This window comes from Rana temporaria, chromosome 3 (assembly GCF_905171775.1).
Source record: "Rana temporaria chromosome 3, aRanTem1.1, whole genome shotgun sequence".
NCBI classification, from domain to species: domain Eukaryota; kingdom Metazoa; phylum Chordata; class Amphibia; order Anura; family Ranidae; genus Rana; species Rana temporaria.
Window position 1 is genome coordinate 194,336,754 of NC_053491.1, and position 20,341 is coordinate 194,357,094.

A 20,341-nucleotide genomic window follows, 5' to 3' on the forward strand; every position below is an offset into this window, starting at 1 on the left:
AGGACACATTTTCTCTCTTTTCAGGGTACACAGATTATATAAATTGTGTATTTGTTACCAACACTTTTAGCCTCAGTTTACACTGAGACTATTCACTAGCGCTGCACTTATTATCCACACAATCAATCTTGTCAAACACTTTCTCTGCATCCAAGGACAGAATCAGGCAGGGGGTTCAATGTACTATCACCAATTGATAAGGGAGATATTTTTTTTTGAGATTTATCTCTACTTTTTCTGCCTGGGATATAACCTACTTGGTCTCTGTATATTATTGCTGATAAATATGTCTTAAGTCAAAAATCTTTGCAAGGAACTTAATATTTGGATTTAGCAAAAAGACTGGCCTATAGCACAATGTAAGGTCCTTCCCTTCTTTGGCCAAAAAGTACCACATTGGTGGCCAAAGCGTCTCTAGGGATATATCCCTTCCTTGTCAGGGCACTCAATGAAGTTGGACAAGAAACGGTTTAACATAAAACCGTATGATTTTTTTTACTGTTACAGCAGTAAAGATGTGGAACTTTTCCACAATTAGTGGTGTTGGCAGGAAGTGTCGATAATTTCAAAAAACGTTTAGATGTGTATCTTATTAAACACAATATACAGTGATATGGAAAGTTACAGTATATAGACATAATTACACACCCACACAGGCTGAACTGGATGGACTGGTGTCTATAGTCAACCTTGCCAACTATGTAACTATGAATTATAATACAAAGTCATATAAAGTAAGAGGGCATCAGAATATATATATATATATATATATATATATATATATATATATATATATATATATATATATATATATATATATATTATATTATACACCTTAATGAAACCAAATGGCCCAGGACTCTTCTTACCAGTTTGAGATTTTATATATGAAAAATTAGTTCTCCCAAATGTATGCTTGAGGGTTCTGGCCACATTTATTCCCCTGCTCGTAAAACCTGTGTGCTAAGAATATTCACCTACACTGAACCAGTAAACCAAACAGTGGCGGTGCATCCATAGAGGGCGCCGCCCCCTCTAGCTCCTGCACCGCCACTGAATACAATACACAGATTCATGCATTGCATGAATCTATGTATTGTTGCTGCCGCCCACTATTCAGATGTCCGGCCCCCTGGTGAGCGCCGGCCATCTGAATAACGGCAGCTGATAGGCTTTGCGATTACAGCCTGAGGGCTGTAATCAGCTTCAAAATAGTTACCAGGGGACGCACAGGGGGTGCGTTCCCTGGCTAACACTGACAGGCATCTCAGTCAACCATATTCACCGGTTTAACGGTAACCTGATTGGCTGAAGCATCATCGAGGGCGGGAGAAGACATTGAGGGACCGTGGAAGGAGGATGGCTGACCCCAGAAAGGTAAGTGCCAGGCGGGGGGGCAATCTGGCAGCATTTACAGGGCACAGTGGCTATAATTGATGGGCACAGTGGTGACAAATCGATGTGCACAGTGGTCACAATTGATGGGCACAGTGGCGACAATTGATGGCACAGTGGTAACAATTGATGGCACAGTGGCTGCATTTGATGGCACAGTGGCTGCGTTTGGCATGGCACAGTGGTGACAATTGATGGGCACAGTGGCGACAAGACAGTGGATGTGTTTTTGATGGGCACAGTGGCTGTGTTTGATGGGTACAGTGGCTGTGTTTGATGGGCACAGTGAGGCTGCAATTGTTTTGTTTTTTCGTTTGTTTGCGCCCCCCAAAAAAATTGAGCACCAGCCGCCACTGAAACCAAGCATCTGTTTCAGCTGAAACCTAAGATTCACTAAGCTTTGCCCATTTTGAATTTCACCCCATTTTATGATGATGTTTAAAAAGAGTAACTTGATGTAATAGCTCATACATATCAGACCTAAACTGTTTTTTCTTTAAGCAGAAGCCTATGTAATGAATGCACCCCCGACTACGGCTTCCCATGACACACTTTTAGATACCTCTCCAGAAACACTTTTAAGAGTGGAACAAATTTTCTCAGTAACAGCCGGGTCTTCCAAAAGACTTCTTTAGTAAAAAAGGGGTTTTATAATACGCTCCATTGGAGTATGATTGTATAGTGATAGGGTAAATCCTCAATGTTGAGCCTCTGTTTAAGTAACGTTGATTAATTAAAAAAAAAATTATATTTGAGAATATTATTGGTGCACCATTGAAAAAATAAGTATAGTCCTTTGCTATAGCATACAGGACCCACCAACTCTCCACCAATCTCACTTGTTGAAAAGATTTGCAAAGATGTTTTCTTGCAGCCCCTGACAGAGTTGCCTTTCCATAGGTAGTAGCCAGTAAAGTATTCAAGCTCACATTAAAATCACCTCCTACTACTAACAACCTGAAGGTAAATTCACTTACTAAAGCCAATCTGTCCTGATTTAGGGGCATATATGTTGGCAAACATAATGAGAGACCCATAAAGTGTGCTCCTAACCATCACACGTATCTTCTGAGCCTGCAAGATGATTTAGAGGGATTAAAAGAAAACATTTATGTATAGCCATTGCCACCTCTTTTACTAGAGAAAAGAAAACAAAGGCGCACCAGCCTAATGTATTATCGTTAAAAGATTGTAATAAATTAAAATGTATATACAGGGCCTACTCACAAGTGTAGTAGAAAGAATCGCAATAAGGCTTAATCAACATTTTTTTTTTTAAAGTGTATTTTGTGCATGTACTCGAGAGAGGAGCCGGACTGCAGGAGTTTGGGAGTAGGCAGGCTTCCCCTAGCGGCAATCTGCCACCTTTCTCCATGCCCCGGGTGGCAATGGCGGCTGCGTGAGGGGGTCCTCCCACACAGCCCGCCCTACCTGCTCCACTTTGAAGCCCAACGGGGCAGAGGGACTCCCTATAAGGGAGTGAGAGGATCTAGCCCGCTCAACCAGCCCCGTTAGTCCTTCGCTTCTCTTTTTAGAGACCGCGTGGTCAAAGTGCGTGCATGTTAACCCAATTTCGAGTGCGTGTAAGTGTGGTGTTTTTTTTGTGGGAGGGGGGTGGGCGTACTAAGCGCAGGCTTACCTCGCATAGCACACCCACCGGGAGCCGGGCTGAGACCACCAAACTCAATTCACATGCAGCCGAGACCGGGATCTGAACCCCTAGCTGCAGAGGTGAATGGCTTGTCAGCGCAGTGCCAATCGCGTTGAGCCACCGCAGCTCCTGGCAAGGCTTAATCAACATAAGCTGCAGTGAGAAGACCTCGAACCACACTCTGACCGGTCATGGAGAAAGTGAAAGGGGCCACCACTTCTGACACGTTCCGAAGCTCTAAGCCTCTTCATCAGAGCCCAGCTGGCTTAGAGCTTCGAAACGCAGCAGCCGGCGGTGACCCCTTTCACTTTCTCCATGACTGGTGGGAGTGTGGTTCAAGGTCTTCTCACTGCAGCTTATGTTGATTAAGCCTTACTGTGATTCTTTCTACTACACTTGTGAGTAGGCCCTGTATATACATTTTAATTTATTAAAATCTTAGAAACAGCAGCAGTGGCTGGCCTCTACTACAGGAACCTTCTGCAAAAAAGGAAATGTTTTGTCCTAGATTACTGCACAGAGCAAAAAAACAAAACAAAACACAACGTACACAGAGATTTAAATGCCTCACGTATTTAGAAATACTGCAGCTTTAAAAGGCTTAAATTGTAGCCCAAAAACAGAAACCAATTATATTGCAGCTTACCAGTCCTCAGATGTGGTGGCTGCATTTGTTAATTTTCAGGCTTTTTTCCTTTTTTTCACCTGTGATCCTGCAAGTAACATATTTCCTGCCCTAAGATGACAAAGCCCACTCACTCCACTGTATCTATAAAGGAAGAAATAAACACCTTAGGACTACAATACTGTCTTCCTCTCTTCATCTCCATTACATGGGAGGAGGGGTAATTAGTAGTTTATGAGTTTAATTCACAGGAACTTACAAAGGACACTTCTATTTTGGCAGGATCAAAAGGTATTCTCTGTACTTGCTGAAAATGTTCTGAAAATGTGCCTAAAAATGAAAACTAATGCAGCCACCACATCTAAGAACTGGTAAGCTGCAATATATAAAATGTTGGTTCTTGGGTTTAAATACACTTTACTGCTTTATCTTATACTTTGGTAGATAAAATAATCATAAATGAATTGCTGTAAAAAAATAGCTTTGTATTCTGTTTTGTTTACAGACACATTGTACAGAGCTAAAACAGTCAAAAAAGGTAAGTAAAACCAAATATGCAGCTTAAAAACTGTAGAAAACATTGTGGATGCTAATTGTTTATATTATTTTATTATATAAAAGGTTAAGTTATATAGGATTGCATTTCCACTTTTACTAGCAAGGCTACACTAAATTACCAAAACTGCTAGTAGTTAAAGTGGAACTTCAGTCATTTTTTTAACGTTCCATCTATTAAATCTTCTGCCCTTGTTGTTTTAACATTGGATAGTAAAACATTTTTTTTCTGCTAGTAAATACCTTATACAGCCCACTTTCTATTTCTTGTCTGGTCATTAGCCTAGGCTTATGACATCATGCACAGCTCTCTCTCTCTTATTCTTGTGAGTATTTTCATAGAAGGGAGGGGGTGTGAGGTCACCTGCAGTCAGGTGACAGATGCACACCATTGGGGTTAGGAATGCATCACTAAGGTAGTGGACCCTGTGGCTGACTGCTGCAGATGGAACACTGGGTGGCTAAGGAAGGCAGGTCACTGGAGCACTAACATGGATCCCACAGGGAGCTAGAGCCTAAGATTCCCCAGGGCGCAGAGATCCAGCAGGTGTTCACCAGAGCCTCTAGTGGTGAGGATGGACTGGGCTGCAACTGGATCCAGGTCGTGGCCCCCAGAGTCCCCCAGCTCACGCTCATAGTAGGCTATAGAGGATAGAGGAGAAGCAGCAGCTCAGGATACAATAGATAGTGATGGGATAAGCCAAAGGTCGGGGTGACTAGCAGACAAGGATAAACAAAGGACATGCCAAAGGTCAAGGTCACAAGCAGACAGGGAAAATCAAGAACAAGGTAAGATCGGTAAAACAGAGACAGACGTAGCACACAGCAAGCAGAAACTCAAACACACAATGGCTTAACAAACACTGTTGATGAGCACGGCTGGCCTGCGGTGCACAGGTTATAAAAGAGCTCCCTGATAGGGCCTGGGGTGGGGCCATGCTAGAGGAGAGATTACTTAAGCAGGCAGGTGAGAGTGGCTGGCCTCTAAGGTGAATACATGGAGGAGGTAAGCTGACAGACAAACATTTCTGCATATCCATGACAGTATGCATGAGTCATAAGAGGGCCAATGAGAGCTGCAGGGCTGCAGAGTTAGAGGTGTGCCTTAGCGATTCTGTGTAAATCCAGGAAGTGAACAGGCAGCAGCTTCAGCTGCCCACAGTTAAAATGGATGCAGCCAGACTTAGTAGAGGGAGATTTCTGCAGCATATTTGGCAAGTACAGAATCACAGTATTTATAAAATAATATGCAAAGTGGTTGGAGGGAAGCTTCAGAATGGCAGATGTTTTTATTACAAGACTGCAGTTCCTCTGTAATATCTGATACTTAGGGATGAGTGAATCTGCCTAGGTTCAGTTTCCAAGAGGTTCGTCAAATTCAGCATGACGTCTGTGAACCCCAAACTTGGTGTTGCACCCCACTAAAGTCTAAGGGAGGTAAATCTGTTTAATAAATTATGGCCATTTTCAAAGCTAATAAGCAAGCTATTGTAAGAAAAAATAGCATGGGGAGCTGGGCACTGCAGGAAATGTATATGCATATCATTTAAAAAAAATATGTTTAGAGAGGAGGTATTTTCATTTAGCTTCAAGGGCAACACTTAAACTACACAAATTCTTTAAATAACATGCTTAGGGGATGAATAGGATACCTCAACATTGAGACAATGTATTCTGCAAATCTGGAAGCTTTGTACTGTCACTTTACAAACCAAATTTGGTTGCTCCCCTAATATTTCACCCAGACCCTTATCCAGGTATATCACCAGGGTGGCCATGAAAGGGGGCAGCGAAACTGCTGCATTAGTTGCACCTCAACTCTATGCCCATGTCCAACCTGAATCTCATCCCTCCTGCTAGTTCTTAATTACAGAGGCAGCAGAGGGTTCAATTAAAACACAGCCCAGTAGATTTTCATTTTAGCCTGGATGGGCCTTAGTCATAATTATCTATTAGAAAATAAAGCTGATTACAATACCCTAGACTGGTGTGAAGGGAAACCCATCAATCAGTTCTATAAACAAGAAATTAAGGGCCAGATTCTAATAGAATCGGCGGCGGCGTAGTGTAAGCCATTTACACCATGCCACCGCAACTTACTGGAGCAAGTGCCGTATTCTCCAAGCACTTGCTCCGTAATTTGCGGCGGCGTAGTGTAAATGGCCCGGCGTATGGCCGCGTAATTCAAAGGGGGCGGCTTGTATTCAAATTAAGTGCGCCCCCGCGCCGATCGAACTGCGCATGCGCCAGGCAGAAAAATAGCCCAGTGCGCATGCTCCAGCTCACGACGGAAAACGTCAATGACGCCGACGTGAGCGTCATTGATGTAAAGTCGTATTCGTGAACGACTTAGTAAAACGACGTAACCGACAGAAAAAGACGACGCTGTCCCGAGGCCATACTTAACATGACATACGACGGACCTTCGTAAACGTACCCCTCATATAGCAGGGGTAAGTTTACGCTTACGGAAACGTCGTAAATTCACTGCGTCGACCGCGCGTACGTTCGGGAATCTCGCGTAAATAGCTAATTTGCATAGACGACGGGGAAAAACGACAAAACGACACCTAGCGGCGGGAAAAAAAATTGCATTTAAGATCTGACAGCGTAAGAGCCTTACGCCTGTCAGATCTAATGGATATCTATGCGTAACTGATTCTAAGAATCAGTCGCATAGATACGACGGCCCAGATTAGGACTTATGACAGCGCAAATGGCGTTGCGCCGTCGTAAGCCCTTTGAGAATCTGGGCCTAAGTCTACATATACAGGAATTAAGGAAACTTTGTAAAAACATATAAATAAAACACACCTACAAACATTACCTAAAAACAGCTGCTTAAAAAAGCTCTTATACTGGGTTTAGCTAAATGCCAATCTCCGAAGCTTTAGCTAAACCCAGTATAAGAGCTTTTTCAGTTCCATTGTGGGCTGGATCAGTTTTTTCCCATAGTCAATATGGCGTTTTTCTATTGCCACTTCCTTGGTTATTTATAGCGGTGAGTCAGTGTACAGCCCATCCCCATTGAAAACGTCAATCTATGCCGAAACGTGTCTATAACGGCATACAGAGACATCACCGCGTTCAACGCAAGGAGGAAGGGCTCCTATAGTGCCGGCCGGCATTTGTTTTTAAATGCTCGTTATTTTTGGATGTTTGTAGGTAAGATTCTTATTTTTTATTAAAACCCATTTAAAACGTTATCACGCTATGGTCCGCTCTTCTTAATTCAATTTATCATCCACTGACGAAACGTACGATATGGGCTAGCTTTCTTATGATCTGATGACACTCTGTTGAGGCCTTTGGAATACTCAGTGTCTACATGCTGACGGAATACCATTATACTGCTGGTTTTATCTGCTATGTGGTAAGCTGCTTTCCATGGGGTGGCAGTCTTCACGGATGCTGAGTGCACTTGGGTGTTGTTCGTCTTGATTTTGGTTACCGAGAAATGTATTCAGCATTAATTCTGGACATTATAGTTTTTTCCTTTTAAAGACATTTTTATTTATTTACCTATATGGTTACATTTCACTTTTGTGACCTGTAATTTGTATTTTTGCACTGTTATATTTATCTTAGCCTTGCTTGCTAAGTATACATTTTTGGTTGGCGCAGTTTTTCCTCATATTTATATTGTCTGTGTTTATATCACCTAATTGCAGCCTTCTGGTTTATCATTTCCTATTATATTTTTTATTGGGTTAGCGCAGTTTTTCTTGCACTATGATTTGAGAGTACTTTGAGAAAATTTTTGCAAACTTAGAAAATATCTTCTCTGTGTGTGATTGGTACAAAAATAAAAGTGACTCCTGTATCTTGTGGAATTTTTTAGAGTCACTTAATCCACATAAATCTTTGTAAGTATTCATGGGAAGGGAAGGAGCAATTATCTCAGCTACAAATTGCAATAACAATCCATCAACGGCACATATTGAAAGTTAAATTCAAACTATCAAAAGATGTATGCTCTGAAGCTGCATCCAACCCACGCTCCACTATGTTGGTGCTCGGTAACAGTCCTTTCATCAAGATGAATCTAAACCAAGAATGTAAACAAGCCAGAATTCAAGATAATCCTTAGATGTAGTTTATTGAAGGGTCAAGTCACCCATAAAACAGATATAGCTTATGCATTTCAACCTGAAAGGGTTTTACATATACAGTAGATATCCTTTAAAAAACACTGCTGATTAAATTACCATTGCCACAAAATGGTGGAAAGAGTAACCAATCAACTAGCTCTATAAAAAAAGACTCATATAGGAAATAAGCAAACTTTGTAAAAAAATATATAAATAAAACACACATATGAAAATGACATTAAAACAGCTGATTAAAATTCCCTAGCCATGCAATAGTGGTAGAGGCAACCAATCAATCCGCTGTATACAAAAGAAACAAAACTTTCTTATAGGAAACAAGGACATTTTGTAAAAAAACATCAGAACTCGGGCCCGCCCCTGGCTGCCGTGTCACTGGATTTGATTTACAGCAGCGGGAGCAAATGGCTCCTGCTGCTGTCAATCTATCCAATGAGGACCCGAGACAGTGGCTGGAGTTACTCTGCTCGTCTCCATCACTGGAACAATTGAGCTACAGCACAAAAGGTTCTATGCATGAAGGTGAAAAACCATGAGGGTTTATAACCCATTAATATGTAAGTTTAAGTCCCAACTGTTGCTAAGCCCCAAAGGTATTCTGCTATGTAAAATATAATCTCTGTAACAATATATAAGTAATGCGGCAGAGGCTTATTAGAATATGATGACCCTCAATTGAAAGAGTTTTCAAAAATGGCTTTCATGTAAAGCTCCTCCAATCTCCCAGCACCATTAGGCAGGTATCACTAGATTACCAGATTAATTTCTGGCTCCAAGAGCTTAGATTCACATATCAAGCATGTAAAGAATAAACATACCACCCATAGTGTAAAATCGGATATTGAAATCTGCTAAAAATTACAGTTACTGCATCCAAAAAGGTAAACAGTGCTGTATTCAACACAAATTCGGATGTCACCAGAAGCAAAGATGGCTGCCTTCTGGCGCGCATGTGTGGGGAAGTATGGCCTGGCTCCGCCCTATGCATTTTGTCATATGTGACGTCATTAGTAATTCAGGGTGCATGCCAGTAACCATGCACTTTAACACATATAAAGACCAGAAGAAAGAGGATTGGCTCTGATTGGGCAAGCGTACAGTAATCATTATGCAAATAGACAGTTACTATAGGAACTCTAAGTGCCTCTGAAAATAAATCTGTCGTATCTCCAAGGTGCCTTATAATCTCATTGCCCCCCTCCCCCACACTATAGAAGGAGCCCTTCGGTGACCAAAAGGAAAAATTACCACCAGAAATTAATCTAAATAACAAAAATAATTTAAAAACAATCCCCATGTGCACATTATGACATACAGGTAAATTAATTAAATAATATACACAGATCCTAATTCTATTGTAAAAAACGTAATACAATATTGAACATATACAATCTCTCAAGAATATACAGAAAACAATTACGGCCAGATTCACAGCCGAGATACGACGGAGTATCTCAGATACTCCGTCGTATCTCTCAGAGTTTCTATGCGACTGATTCATAGAATCAGTTACGCATAGATATCCCTAAGATCCGACAGGTGTAATTGTTTTACACTGTCGGATCTTAGGATGCAGTACCGTGGCCGCTGCTGGGGGGAGTTTGCGTCGTAAACCAGCGTCGGGTATGCAAATTAGGAGTTACAGCGATCCACAACGGTTTTTCGCGTTCGCTACGTCGCCGCTAGTCTAGTTTCCCGTCGCAAAGTTAGTCTTCGTTTTGGGTGCCTTAACTTTACACAGCACACGTATGTGCTGTATAAAGTATGGCTGTCGTTCCCGCGTCGAAATTAAAAAATTCACGTCGTTTGCATAAGCCATCCGGGAATACAGAATTACGCTACGCGCGTCGCCGCTCGAATAAATGACGTCACTTCGCGCAAAGCACGGCGGGTAATTCAAAAGGGAGCATGCGCAGTAGGTCCGGCGCGGGAGCGCACCTAATTTAAATGGCATACGCCCCTTTGAATTACGGGCTTGTGCCGGAGGCCGCCGGCGTAGGTTTTCATTGCAAGTGCTCTGTGAATCAGGCACTTGCGATGAAAACTTGTGGCGGTGTAACGTATCTACGATACGTTACGCCGCCGCACTTCTACCTGAATCTGGCCCTACATTACTAAGTTAAAAACTAGATTAATATAAATATTTTCATATGTAAAATATTTTTTTATTAAAATATATATATGTTTGTTAAAAATACATCTCCAATATTTACTGACCTGCACAAGACTGATACTACTTAATTCTCATGGGATAAATATTAACTGGTATTAATACAATAGGACATACGGTGTATAGGTTCTTAAATCAGAAATCTATTTATTTTCTGAGCGAGATGTTTCTCTCCTAGCATTATATTGTTTCCAGTGGGAAACATAGTTTGCTATTACAATAAACATGGTCCCAGCAGGATTTGTTTATGATGGATGGAGTAATGTTTAGACTAGTGCTGTCAAACGATTAAAATTTTTAATCGCGATTAATCGCATTAATGTCATAGTTAACTCACGATTAATCGCTCTAATTTATGACGAATTTCCCCACAAATATCGCACAATTCTGCAAGTGATTATAATTTATTATCGCTGTTTTCTATCTGATCTAAAACCATTTTTGACATAAAGGGACACTTTTGGACAATCTACAGTTTTTCAGGCAGAAAGAATAGTTTTTATTTTATAAAAGAACATGTAGGGCACTGGGCAGACCACTAGGGACAAGGGGGGTGTGTATTTTTTACATACAGTACTGTAATCTATAAGATTACAGTATACTGTATGCATTGTGTTTGTTTACTTTTTTAAATTTGGCGCCGTTCTCCGCTCCCGTGCGTCGTAACGTCGCAGGGAACGGAGCTCGGCGTCACACAGGCACTGTGAATCGAGCGAGGACCCGCCGAGCGAGGAGGACCCGCCGAGCGAGGAGGACCCGCCAAGCGAGGAGGACCCGCCAAGCAAGGAGGAACCGCCAAGCAAGGAGGACCCGCTCGATCACACAGCGGGTGGCATCGCTGGATCCAGGGACAAGGTGAGTAACTTGTCTGTGAATCCAGCGAAAAGGTAAGCCGCGCCGCGCCGCTGCACACTCTGCATGTCCACCCGAGGGCTCCTGCGTTAATCGCGCGACAAAAATATTGACGGCGTTAACATGGGTTTGCGTTAACGCCGTTAATATCGCGTTTAACGCACAGCCCTAGTTTAGACACTATGGGGGTTATTTACTAAAACTGGAGAGTGAAAAATCTGGTGCAACTCAACATAGTAACCAACTAACCAATCAGCTTCCAGGTTTTATTTTCAAAGCTTATTTGAACAAGCTGAAGTTAAAAGCTGATTGGCTACAATGCACAGCTGCACCAGTTTTAGTAAATCTCCCTCACTGTGTCCTTTGAATCCCTTGTTATTATTTGTCACATGTTCTTTGAGACAAATGCCGATGTGGTGGGGCCCGCATATTGTAGGCCACAAGGGCACTGTAATATGAAAACCACATTTTTGGAACTGCACATTATAAATGATTAGAGGAATAGCTTGACGAAGTTTCTTCTGAAACCAACACTTTGGGAGAATGTTTGTAGTATCAGCTTGCTGATGTCTTCTATGAACTGTATGCCCTGGCTACAGGTTTAAATCATTGAACATTGAACATTGAATAGAGGGAATGAGCTACAATGAAGGAGGTTGATACCCACAAAAGGTCCATTGCAACGTTGTTATTCACTAAGCCCAAAACCCTTTAGTCTAGTTAGAGTGAAATAACACAGCTGTGTGCTTATAAAGGATTGCAGTTTGACCCACCTCATCTTTCTCACCAAACAAAATGAGAACGAGAAATTGTGATGTTACTGTAGTTTTTATAATTGTTAATCAGCTGTCATCTACCTTTACAGAAAGTTTGCAAAGGAATGTTTGGAGATAAAACACAATCAAGAAAGGTACGTGATAAAAATTACACCAGATAAATGCAATGTGGGCAACATTTAAAAAAAAAAAACAGGGTTACTTTGATGCTGAAACCCACTGATCCGTAAGAGACCAAATGAGACACAGGAAACAGGCTTGAGTGTGTTCATAAGATCTCTGATTATATTAAAGCGGAGTTCCGGCCACAATTTCACTTTTTAAATATAAATACCCCTGTAATACACAAGCTTAATGTATTCTAGTAAAGTTGGCCTGTAAACTAAGGTCTGTTTTGTTAGGTTGTTACAGCATTTAGACACTTTATAAAATAGAAATTGACTGGGGCCATCTTAAGTGTGGGCATCATGAAGCCAGACTGTATGACTTCCTGGATTTCAGCCTTGCAGATCTCGAACATGCTCAGTGCTGCACAAGCAGTGTCAGATCAGGTTTCAGCACCTGTGCTGTCCAAGTCACATGATTCTTTGAGACTGGGGAGTGCACAGACTCCTGGAAAGTTACACACACTACATTCCCAGGAGTCTGTGCAGTGTAGGTTAGGAAGCTTAAGCACCTAGGTGCAGGAAGTGGGAAGATTAACTATTCTGCCTAGCAACAACACTTTGAAGGCATCTAAAAAAAAAAAAAATTTCGTAAAGGACTAATGACATTTTTTTAAAACTACTGATGTAATGTTATATTTATGGGTGGAACTCCACTTTAAGTACAACAGTGGCTTATATACAAGTAAAAGAAGGGAGGGGCTGTATTTTAATGTATATGTTTTCTAAAGCACACCACCACCATGTGCAAAGTGTAGCGTTAAAGCAGAAGGTGAGGAGGCAATATGTCTCCTCACCAACTGTCAAATGCAGGTCATCAGCCAACTTTGGTGCTCTTCATCAAGGTCATCTGTTGATCTGAGAGCTGTAGTTGGGACTTTTAATGGCAACTATAATTACAGGTAGTGTTACTCACTGTGTCTCCCGCTTCATTGTGTCCAAATTTGTGGTGTCTTGCAGCAGTGACAATTATGCCGGAAACCAGAGATAGGGTGTCCTAAATCCCCTCCCACTTCACACCTCACCAGTCTCTGCCCCCCAGCCATGCCTTGAACTGGGCAGCCACAGGCTCCAGGAACAGCCGAGCTGGTCAGCCACAGGCTACAAGGAAAGCCCTGCTGGGCAGCTGCGAAAAAGGCTGGGAGAGTGGTGCAGGATTCAGGAACAGCTCAAGATTTAGTGACCCCAGGCAAATCGTTTTTTGACCCCCGGGGGGTCATGATCCCCAGGTTGAGAACTACTACTCTAGGAAGACAGGTGTTTTAATGTCATAATTTAGTGAAAATTAATTATGATAGTTTGGATAATTTTAGCTATGGCCCAGAACTATAAACTATAAATAAAATTATAAACAAAATAAAATATGAATTTATCATGAGCGTTCACATTCTTGTGCTATCCATATGTGCAGGAGTCTATTTATTTTATTTTCCGTATATTTTGTTTTTCAGTGCAGTAACTACAAAAGGAATATGGATTTAAATGGAACAGCAATAATAAATTGTCAGCTGAGCCGTTTAAAACGTGAAAAGAGAAAGGTAAGTTATGCTCCAGTATTTTATTTATTTATTTATTTTATGTACTTATATTGCGCTGTCAATTTACCCAGTACTTTACATATATATTATACATTCACATCAGTTCCTGCTCTCAAGGAGCTAACAATCTAAGGACCCTAACTCACATTCATACATACACATAGTAGAGCCAATTTAACCACTTAACCCCCGGACCATATTACTGGTCAAAGACCGGAACACTTTTTGCGATTTGGCACTGCGTCGCTTTAACTGACAATTGCGCGGTCATGCGACGTGGCTCCCAAACAAAATTGGCGTCCTTTTTTTCCCACAAATAGAGCTTTCTTTTGGTGGTATTTGATCACCTCCTCGGTTTTTCGTTTTTGCGCTATAAACAAAAATAGAGCGACAATTTTGAAAAAAATGAATATTTTTTACTTTTTGCTATAATAAATATCCCCCAAAAATATATATATATATAAAAAAAAAATATCCTACATATTTTTCGTAAAAAAAAATCGCAATAAACGTTTATTGATTGGTTTGCGCAAAAGTTATAGCGTTTACAAAATAAGGGGTAGTTTTATGGCATTTTTTTATTAATATTTTTTTTTAACTAGTAATGGCGGCGATCAGCGATTTTTTTTCGGTACTGCGATATTATGGCGGACACTTTTGACACATTTTTGGGACCATTGTCATTTTTATAGCGATCAGTGCTATAAAAATGCATTGATTACTATAAAAATGCCACTGGCAGTGAAGGGGTTAACCACTAGGGGGCGGGGAAGTATGTTCCCTGGGTGTGTTCTAACTGTAGGGGGGGTGGACTCACTAGGGGAAATTACTGATCGCTGTCCATATATTGTATGAACAGACGGTCAGGCATTTCTCCCCTGACAGGACCGGGAGCTGTGTGTTTACACACACAGCTCCCGGTCCCTGCTCTGTAACGATCAATCGCGGATGCCAGGCGGCGATTGTGCCCGCCGGGCACGCGCACGGGAGTCAGGGATGAGCGGGGGGCCCTAGTGGCCGCTTTAGGCAGCGACGTATAGCTACGTGCTCTCGCGCAGGGGAGCCGACCTGCCGCCGTAAAACGACGGCGGCTGGTCAGCAACCAGGCCCGGATTTACTCCCTGTGCCGCCCCAAGACCGGGTCCTTCAATGACGCCCCCCCCCCACACACACACGCGGGGCCAAGTGATACAGTCGGCGGCTATAGCCACCGACTGTATAACGGGAGCAAGAACTAACCCATATGCGATAGAGCTCGCATCCATATTTAGCACTATAACATTTAACTGGCTGCTTGCTTCTTCTTGGGCCTGGCACAGTGGCACACACACATGCACAACATGATGATCAATCATGGTCATCAATCATACCTGCTAGTGTGTAATCCCGGCTGGCTGCTTCTTCTTTTTCTGGTGGTGGTGGTGACGTCACAGTCTCAGACTCCCGCTCCCGGCCTGGGGGAGATACCGGCCTCTCACAAAGGGTCTCTTCTCCTTACGTGTCACTGTCCCCAGCGGAGTGTTTCCTTACATCTCAGGTGTCAATGTCCCCAGCGGAGTGCTTCCTTAAATCTCAGGTGTCACTGTCCCCAGCCAGCGGAGTGCTTCCTTACATCTCAGGTGTCACTGTCCTCAGCGGAGTGCTTCCTTACATCTCAGGTGTCAATGTCCCTAGCCAGGGCCGGCCTTAGGTGTTCAGGCGCCCTGTGCGAGCTAACCCTGTAGCGCCCTCCCAGACCGCTACGCAATATACTACCCACAGACCACTACACAATACACACTGGCCACCACACACAGACCACTACACAATACACACTGACACTACAGCATTGGTGCATTTTACTATAGGAGGCATTGGTGGACTACAATGCCCAACATTTTAGTCCCACCAATGCCTCCTATACTAAAATGCTGGGCCTTGTAGTCCACCAATGCCTCCTATAGTAAAATGATGGGCCTTGTAGTCCACCAATGCCTCCTATAGTAAAAGCCATAGCATTTTACTATAGAAGGCATTGGTGGGACTAAAAGGCCCAGCATTTTACTATAGGAGGCATTGGTGAACTACAAGGCCCAGCATTTTACTATAGGAGGCATAAAACATTACACACTGACTTTCTGGCTGCTTTCTCCCTCTTCCCAGACCAATACCTACTCCCCCAGGCCAGCAGCAAAAACTCACGAGGGAGAGGAGTCTCTTACATCTTTTTTCTTCCTACTGCCGACACCTGTCACACTGCACGCCCGTGCCACCCCGACAGGGACATGTTCATGGATCCATTCCACTGGAGAGCCTGAGGAGGCGGACCACGAGCGTACAGTCGTATACAGCTTGCAGCGAAGGCCTGCCCCGCTCCCTGCGATTGAGGATAGGCCAGGCCAGCCCCGCCTGCCGCACATGACCACTTGACCCAATCACAGGGCGCCAGGGGAGAGAGGAGGAGGTGAGAGAGGGTGGGGTGAGGATGAGAGAGAGAGGGGGATTAGAGAAAGAGTGGTGGGTGGGAGAGAGGAGGTGAGTGAGGGGCTAAGTGAGAGAGTGAGAGTGAGTAAGGGGGTAAGCTGACACAGAGGAGGGGGGTGACAGAGGAGGGGTGTGACCTGACACAGAGGAGGGGGGGGGGTGACCTGACACAGAGGAGGGGGGTGACCTGACACAGAGGAGGGGGGTGACCTGACACAGAGGAGGAGGGTGACCTGACACAGAGGAGGAGGGTGACCTGACACAGAGGAAGGGGGGTGACACTGAGGAGGAGGGTGACCTGACACAGAGGAGGGGGGTGACCTGACACAGAGGAGGGGGGGTGACACAGAGGAGGGGGGTGACAAAGACGAGGAGGGTGACCTGGCACAGAGGAGGGGGGGTGACCTGACACAGAGGAGGGGGGTGACCTGACACAGAGGAGGGGGGTGACCTGACACAGAGGAGGGGGGGGTGACCTGACACAGAGGAGGGGGGGTGACACAGAGGAGGAGGGTGACCTGAAACAGAGGAGGGGGTGACATAGAGGAGGGGGGGTGACACAGAGGAGGGGGGTGACCTGACACAGAGGAGGGGGGTGACACAGAGGAGGGGGGGTGACACAGAGGAGGGGGGTGACACAGAGGGGGGGGTGACACAGAGGATGGAGGGTGAAACAGAGGAGGGGGGTAAGCTGACCGAGCAGATGAGCCCTCAGGAGACAAATCGAGTAGCAGGACTCCACACATGACCAGCTCCGCAGGGCCATTCACAGACCCCCATGTCTGCTTCCTGGCCTGCCCCGCACATCGCACGTCCCCCGCGGCAGGCGGCGAAAATTAGTACATACAGAGCGGGGGGCGGCCGCGAAAAGCCAAAGAAGTCGCAGCTGGAGTGGCGCCGCCCCTTCACCCACTGGCGCCCCGAGGCCTGGCCTCGGTGGCCTTGTGGGAAATCCGGCCCTGTCGGCAACCAGTTAAACAGGCGCCAATTAACCTACTAGCATGTCTTTGGGGTGTGGGAGGAAACCCACACAGGCACAGGGAGAAAATGCAAACTCCAGACAGGTAGTGCCATGGTAGTATTTCCTTTTTTTCTAATCTCCTGTCTACAAGGCTGAATTTTTGCTGTGGCTTTGACACCACTTTTCCCCCTAAGTTCATTATAACTTTTGTCTACCAGCATTGCGCAGCTATAAGATCATTTGTTTATACAAACCACACATTTCCTTTGATTTCAATTGTTCATATTTATAACACACATATAATAGTTAGGCTAAGGATTTCAATAGTGTAAATAAGATGTATGACCTTTCAAATGTTGTTTTATTTTAGCTAAGCATTAAAAAGAGATCAGCTTGAAGTAAAAATAAAGTTAAAGTGATTGTAAAGTCTTGTTTTTTTTTGTTAAAACATGTCATACTTACCTGCTCTGTGCAGTGGATTTTCACAGAACAGCCCAGATCCTCCTCTTCTTGGGTCCCTTTTCGTTGCTCCTGGCCCCTCCTTCCTGTTGAATGCCCCTACAACAAGCAGCTTGCTATGGGAGCACCGAGCCAAGTCACAGCTCCGTGTGTTACGTTGTCTGATACGCCGGCCTAAGTCTTTCTGAATCCTCCTATATATGTTCTAAAGCAGAAATATATTAAATAAGAATATTTAGGTGTTCTAAAGAATGTCTTCGGAGAAGTGACAGTTGAGAGCAACGGTTTTGAGGAATGCAATTGAATTGGTGATGGGTGATGGTGGAAGGGACAAAAATAATAAAGGATGCTATGCTTGCCTTCTATGGAAAATTCAAAAGAATTTACAAAAGCGATGTTTACCCAAATCATCACTGCAATCTAAACACTAGCAGTTACCACTGTTGCAAACTATAATTTAATGTTTGGAAATCTGAATGCAATGTGTATGGGAAAGGGAATGCAACAATAATATTTGTATAACCCTCATGATATGGGTCTAAAGCCTCGTACACACGCATGGTTTTCTCGGCAAGAAGCAGCAAGAAAACTGCTGGCAGAGCATTCTTGCTGAGTAAACCGTGCCTGTATACGAGGCTTTGAGGTTTCTCATCAAGAAAACAGCCCAGAATCTCGAAGAGAAAAATAGAGAACCTACTCTCTATTTTATCGTTGTGAGATTCTCTGCAGTGTTTTCCTGCCGAGAAACCCGAGCGCGTGTATACTTACCTCTCCATGGAAACCCGTGACTTTGACACATGCGCGGTAGCTTCCAAGGCATAGGTAGGAAGCAAGATGACGTCACCGCGTTCGTGCCATTTAAAAGACGAGAATCTGGGCCGTGTGTACAGGGCTATACTCTATGTGATGGACAAATGTATTTGAAGTAAATTATGAAAGATTATTATTAATTATAAAATCAATTGATCAATCAAAAATGTATTATTAAGAATTAATTTTATAAAAATGTATTAATTAAAAAATTATTATTTATTGGTACCTGCATGTGGAATACATGTAATGATGCGCACATACACACATTCTCAAATGTGCACAAGTAATGGATTACCAAAAAATTCATAAATTACTACACCATAGTGGTAACTGGGGAGAGCCTAAAAATGAGCCAACCATGGGAGGGGGAGGGAAGGAAAGAGAAAAAGGAAGGAGTTACCTAGACTATTTCATAACCAATTCTTACTTATGAATGCCCGCAACCCCCAAAGGAAGACCAAACCCGAGGGGATTGCATATATAAGTGGTTAGATATATAAAAAAAATAAAAAATTTAATCGAATTATCGACTAATTTCGATTAATTATAACGCACATACAGATCCAACTACTTTTAGCTGATCTCCTTGCAGGCTGATTTCCAGTGCAGCTACCAACCTCTGGAAAAATAGATAGCAGGATACAAAAAACACACAAAGGCAGCGCTCGATGGGAATAGCATTAAAACTTTTATAGTTTTCAAGTAGGTAACAAAAAAAATATTGCACTTGAGATAAAATCAATGTAGCTACATAAACTGTAAAAATGGTGCGAGTAATACCAAACGGTAGCCAAAGCAGTCATAAAAACATGTAGCTAAGTATTATACTGGTATAAAAATGTGTACAACGATGCTACTGCTGAATCCAGATAAGGAGAGGTTAACATCAGTTTGTCGGCATGTAGATGTCCCGTGAAGGGAACTATCACAACTCCCAGTAGATGGCTGTAGAATCCCACATTGATAGAGGGAAGTGTAGCCCTTGCGTGTGGCAGATAGTAAGGTCCCGCCAGCATGCAGATATGAAGGCACAGCAAAGGAGCCCTTTAGATGGACACGGCAAGCCCCGCCGGTGTCCATGATGTCACCGGATCTCTGACAGAACTCCCTAAAGGCCGGAAGCCGGCAGGGAGGTGAGTACCAATCAAAAGAATTTTGATCGATCAAAAAAATTTTGATCGATCAAAAAAATTAAAGGTTAATCAATGAATTAATAGTTAATTTCCACAGCCCTAATAAAAAACTAAAGTTGTACTACTCTTAAATATACATATGAGCATATTTATATAAGCCCATACATATTCATCTAGGTAAGATATCAGATGATACCTATACTAAAGGACAGTGGCAATCTCAATCCCTTCATTTATACCTCCTGGCGAGAGAACATCCAGGCTGTAGATCCAGTATGTTTCTCTCACAAACACTTTTTTTTAATGTTCCACTGCAGAGAGGGATCTGTAGATTTGCTTAATGACCCATACTCAAAGTCCCTTTGTGGACCCATGGTGAACCTCTGCAGAATGTCACGGGACATGAGGGTCCTTACCCGCCTCAATGAAACGTCTATGCTCGCCGAACCTCTGCCTCAAGAGTGAAATGGTTCGGCTGTACCGTCTGATTTTTTCTCAGGCGGTAAGAACGGTAGGCATGTGCAAAAGGGAAAATTTTGTTTCGTTTTGTTTCGTTTTAATTCGTTATTTAATTAATTTCGTTAAGTTAGGTTCGTTACATGTGTTAAATTCGTTTTCGGAATTCGTTCGTTTTCGACCGAATTTCGAAAAATCCGGTCGAATTCGAAAATATTTCG

General features: G+C 43.1%; 1 protein-coding gene across 1 annotated transcript in view; it reads left to right on the forward strand.

The window, feature by feature from the left end:
* Positions 1–20,341, forward strand: part of LOC120931996 — a 91,664-nt gene that overhangs the window by 67,882 nt on the left and 3,441 nt on the right. Inside the window, exons 8-10 of the mRNA XM_040344044.1 lie at positions 4,177–4,209; positions 12,223–12,267; positions 13,749–13,835. Of these exons, the coding sequence (XP_040199978.1) occupies positions 4,177–4,209; positions 12,223–12,267; positions 13,749–13,835 (165 nt within the window). The remainder of the gene's footprint in view (positions 1–4,176; positions 4,210–12,222; positions 12,268–13,748; positions 13,836–20,341) is intronic.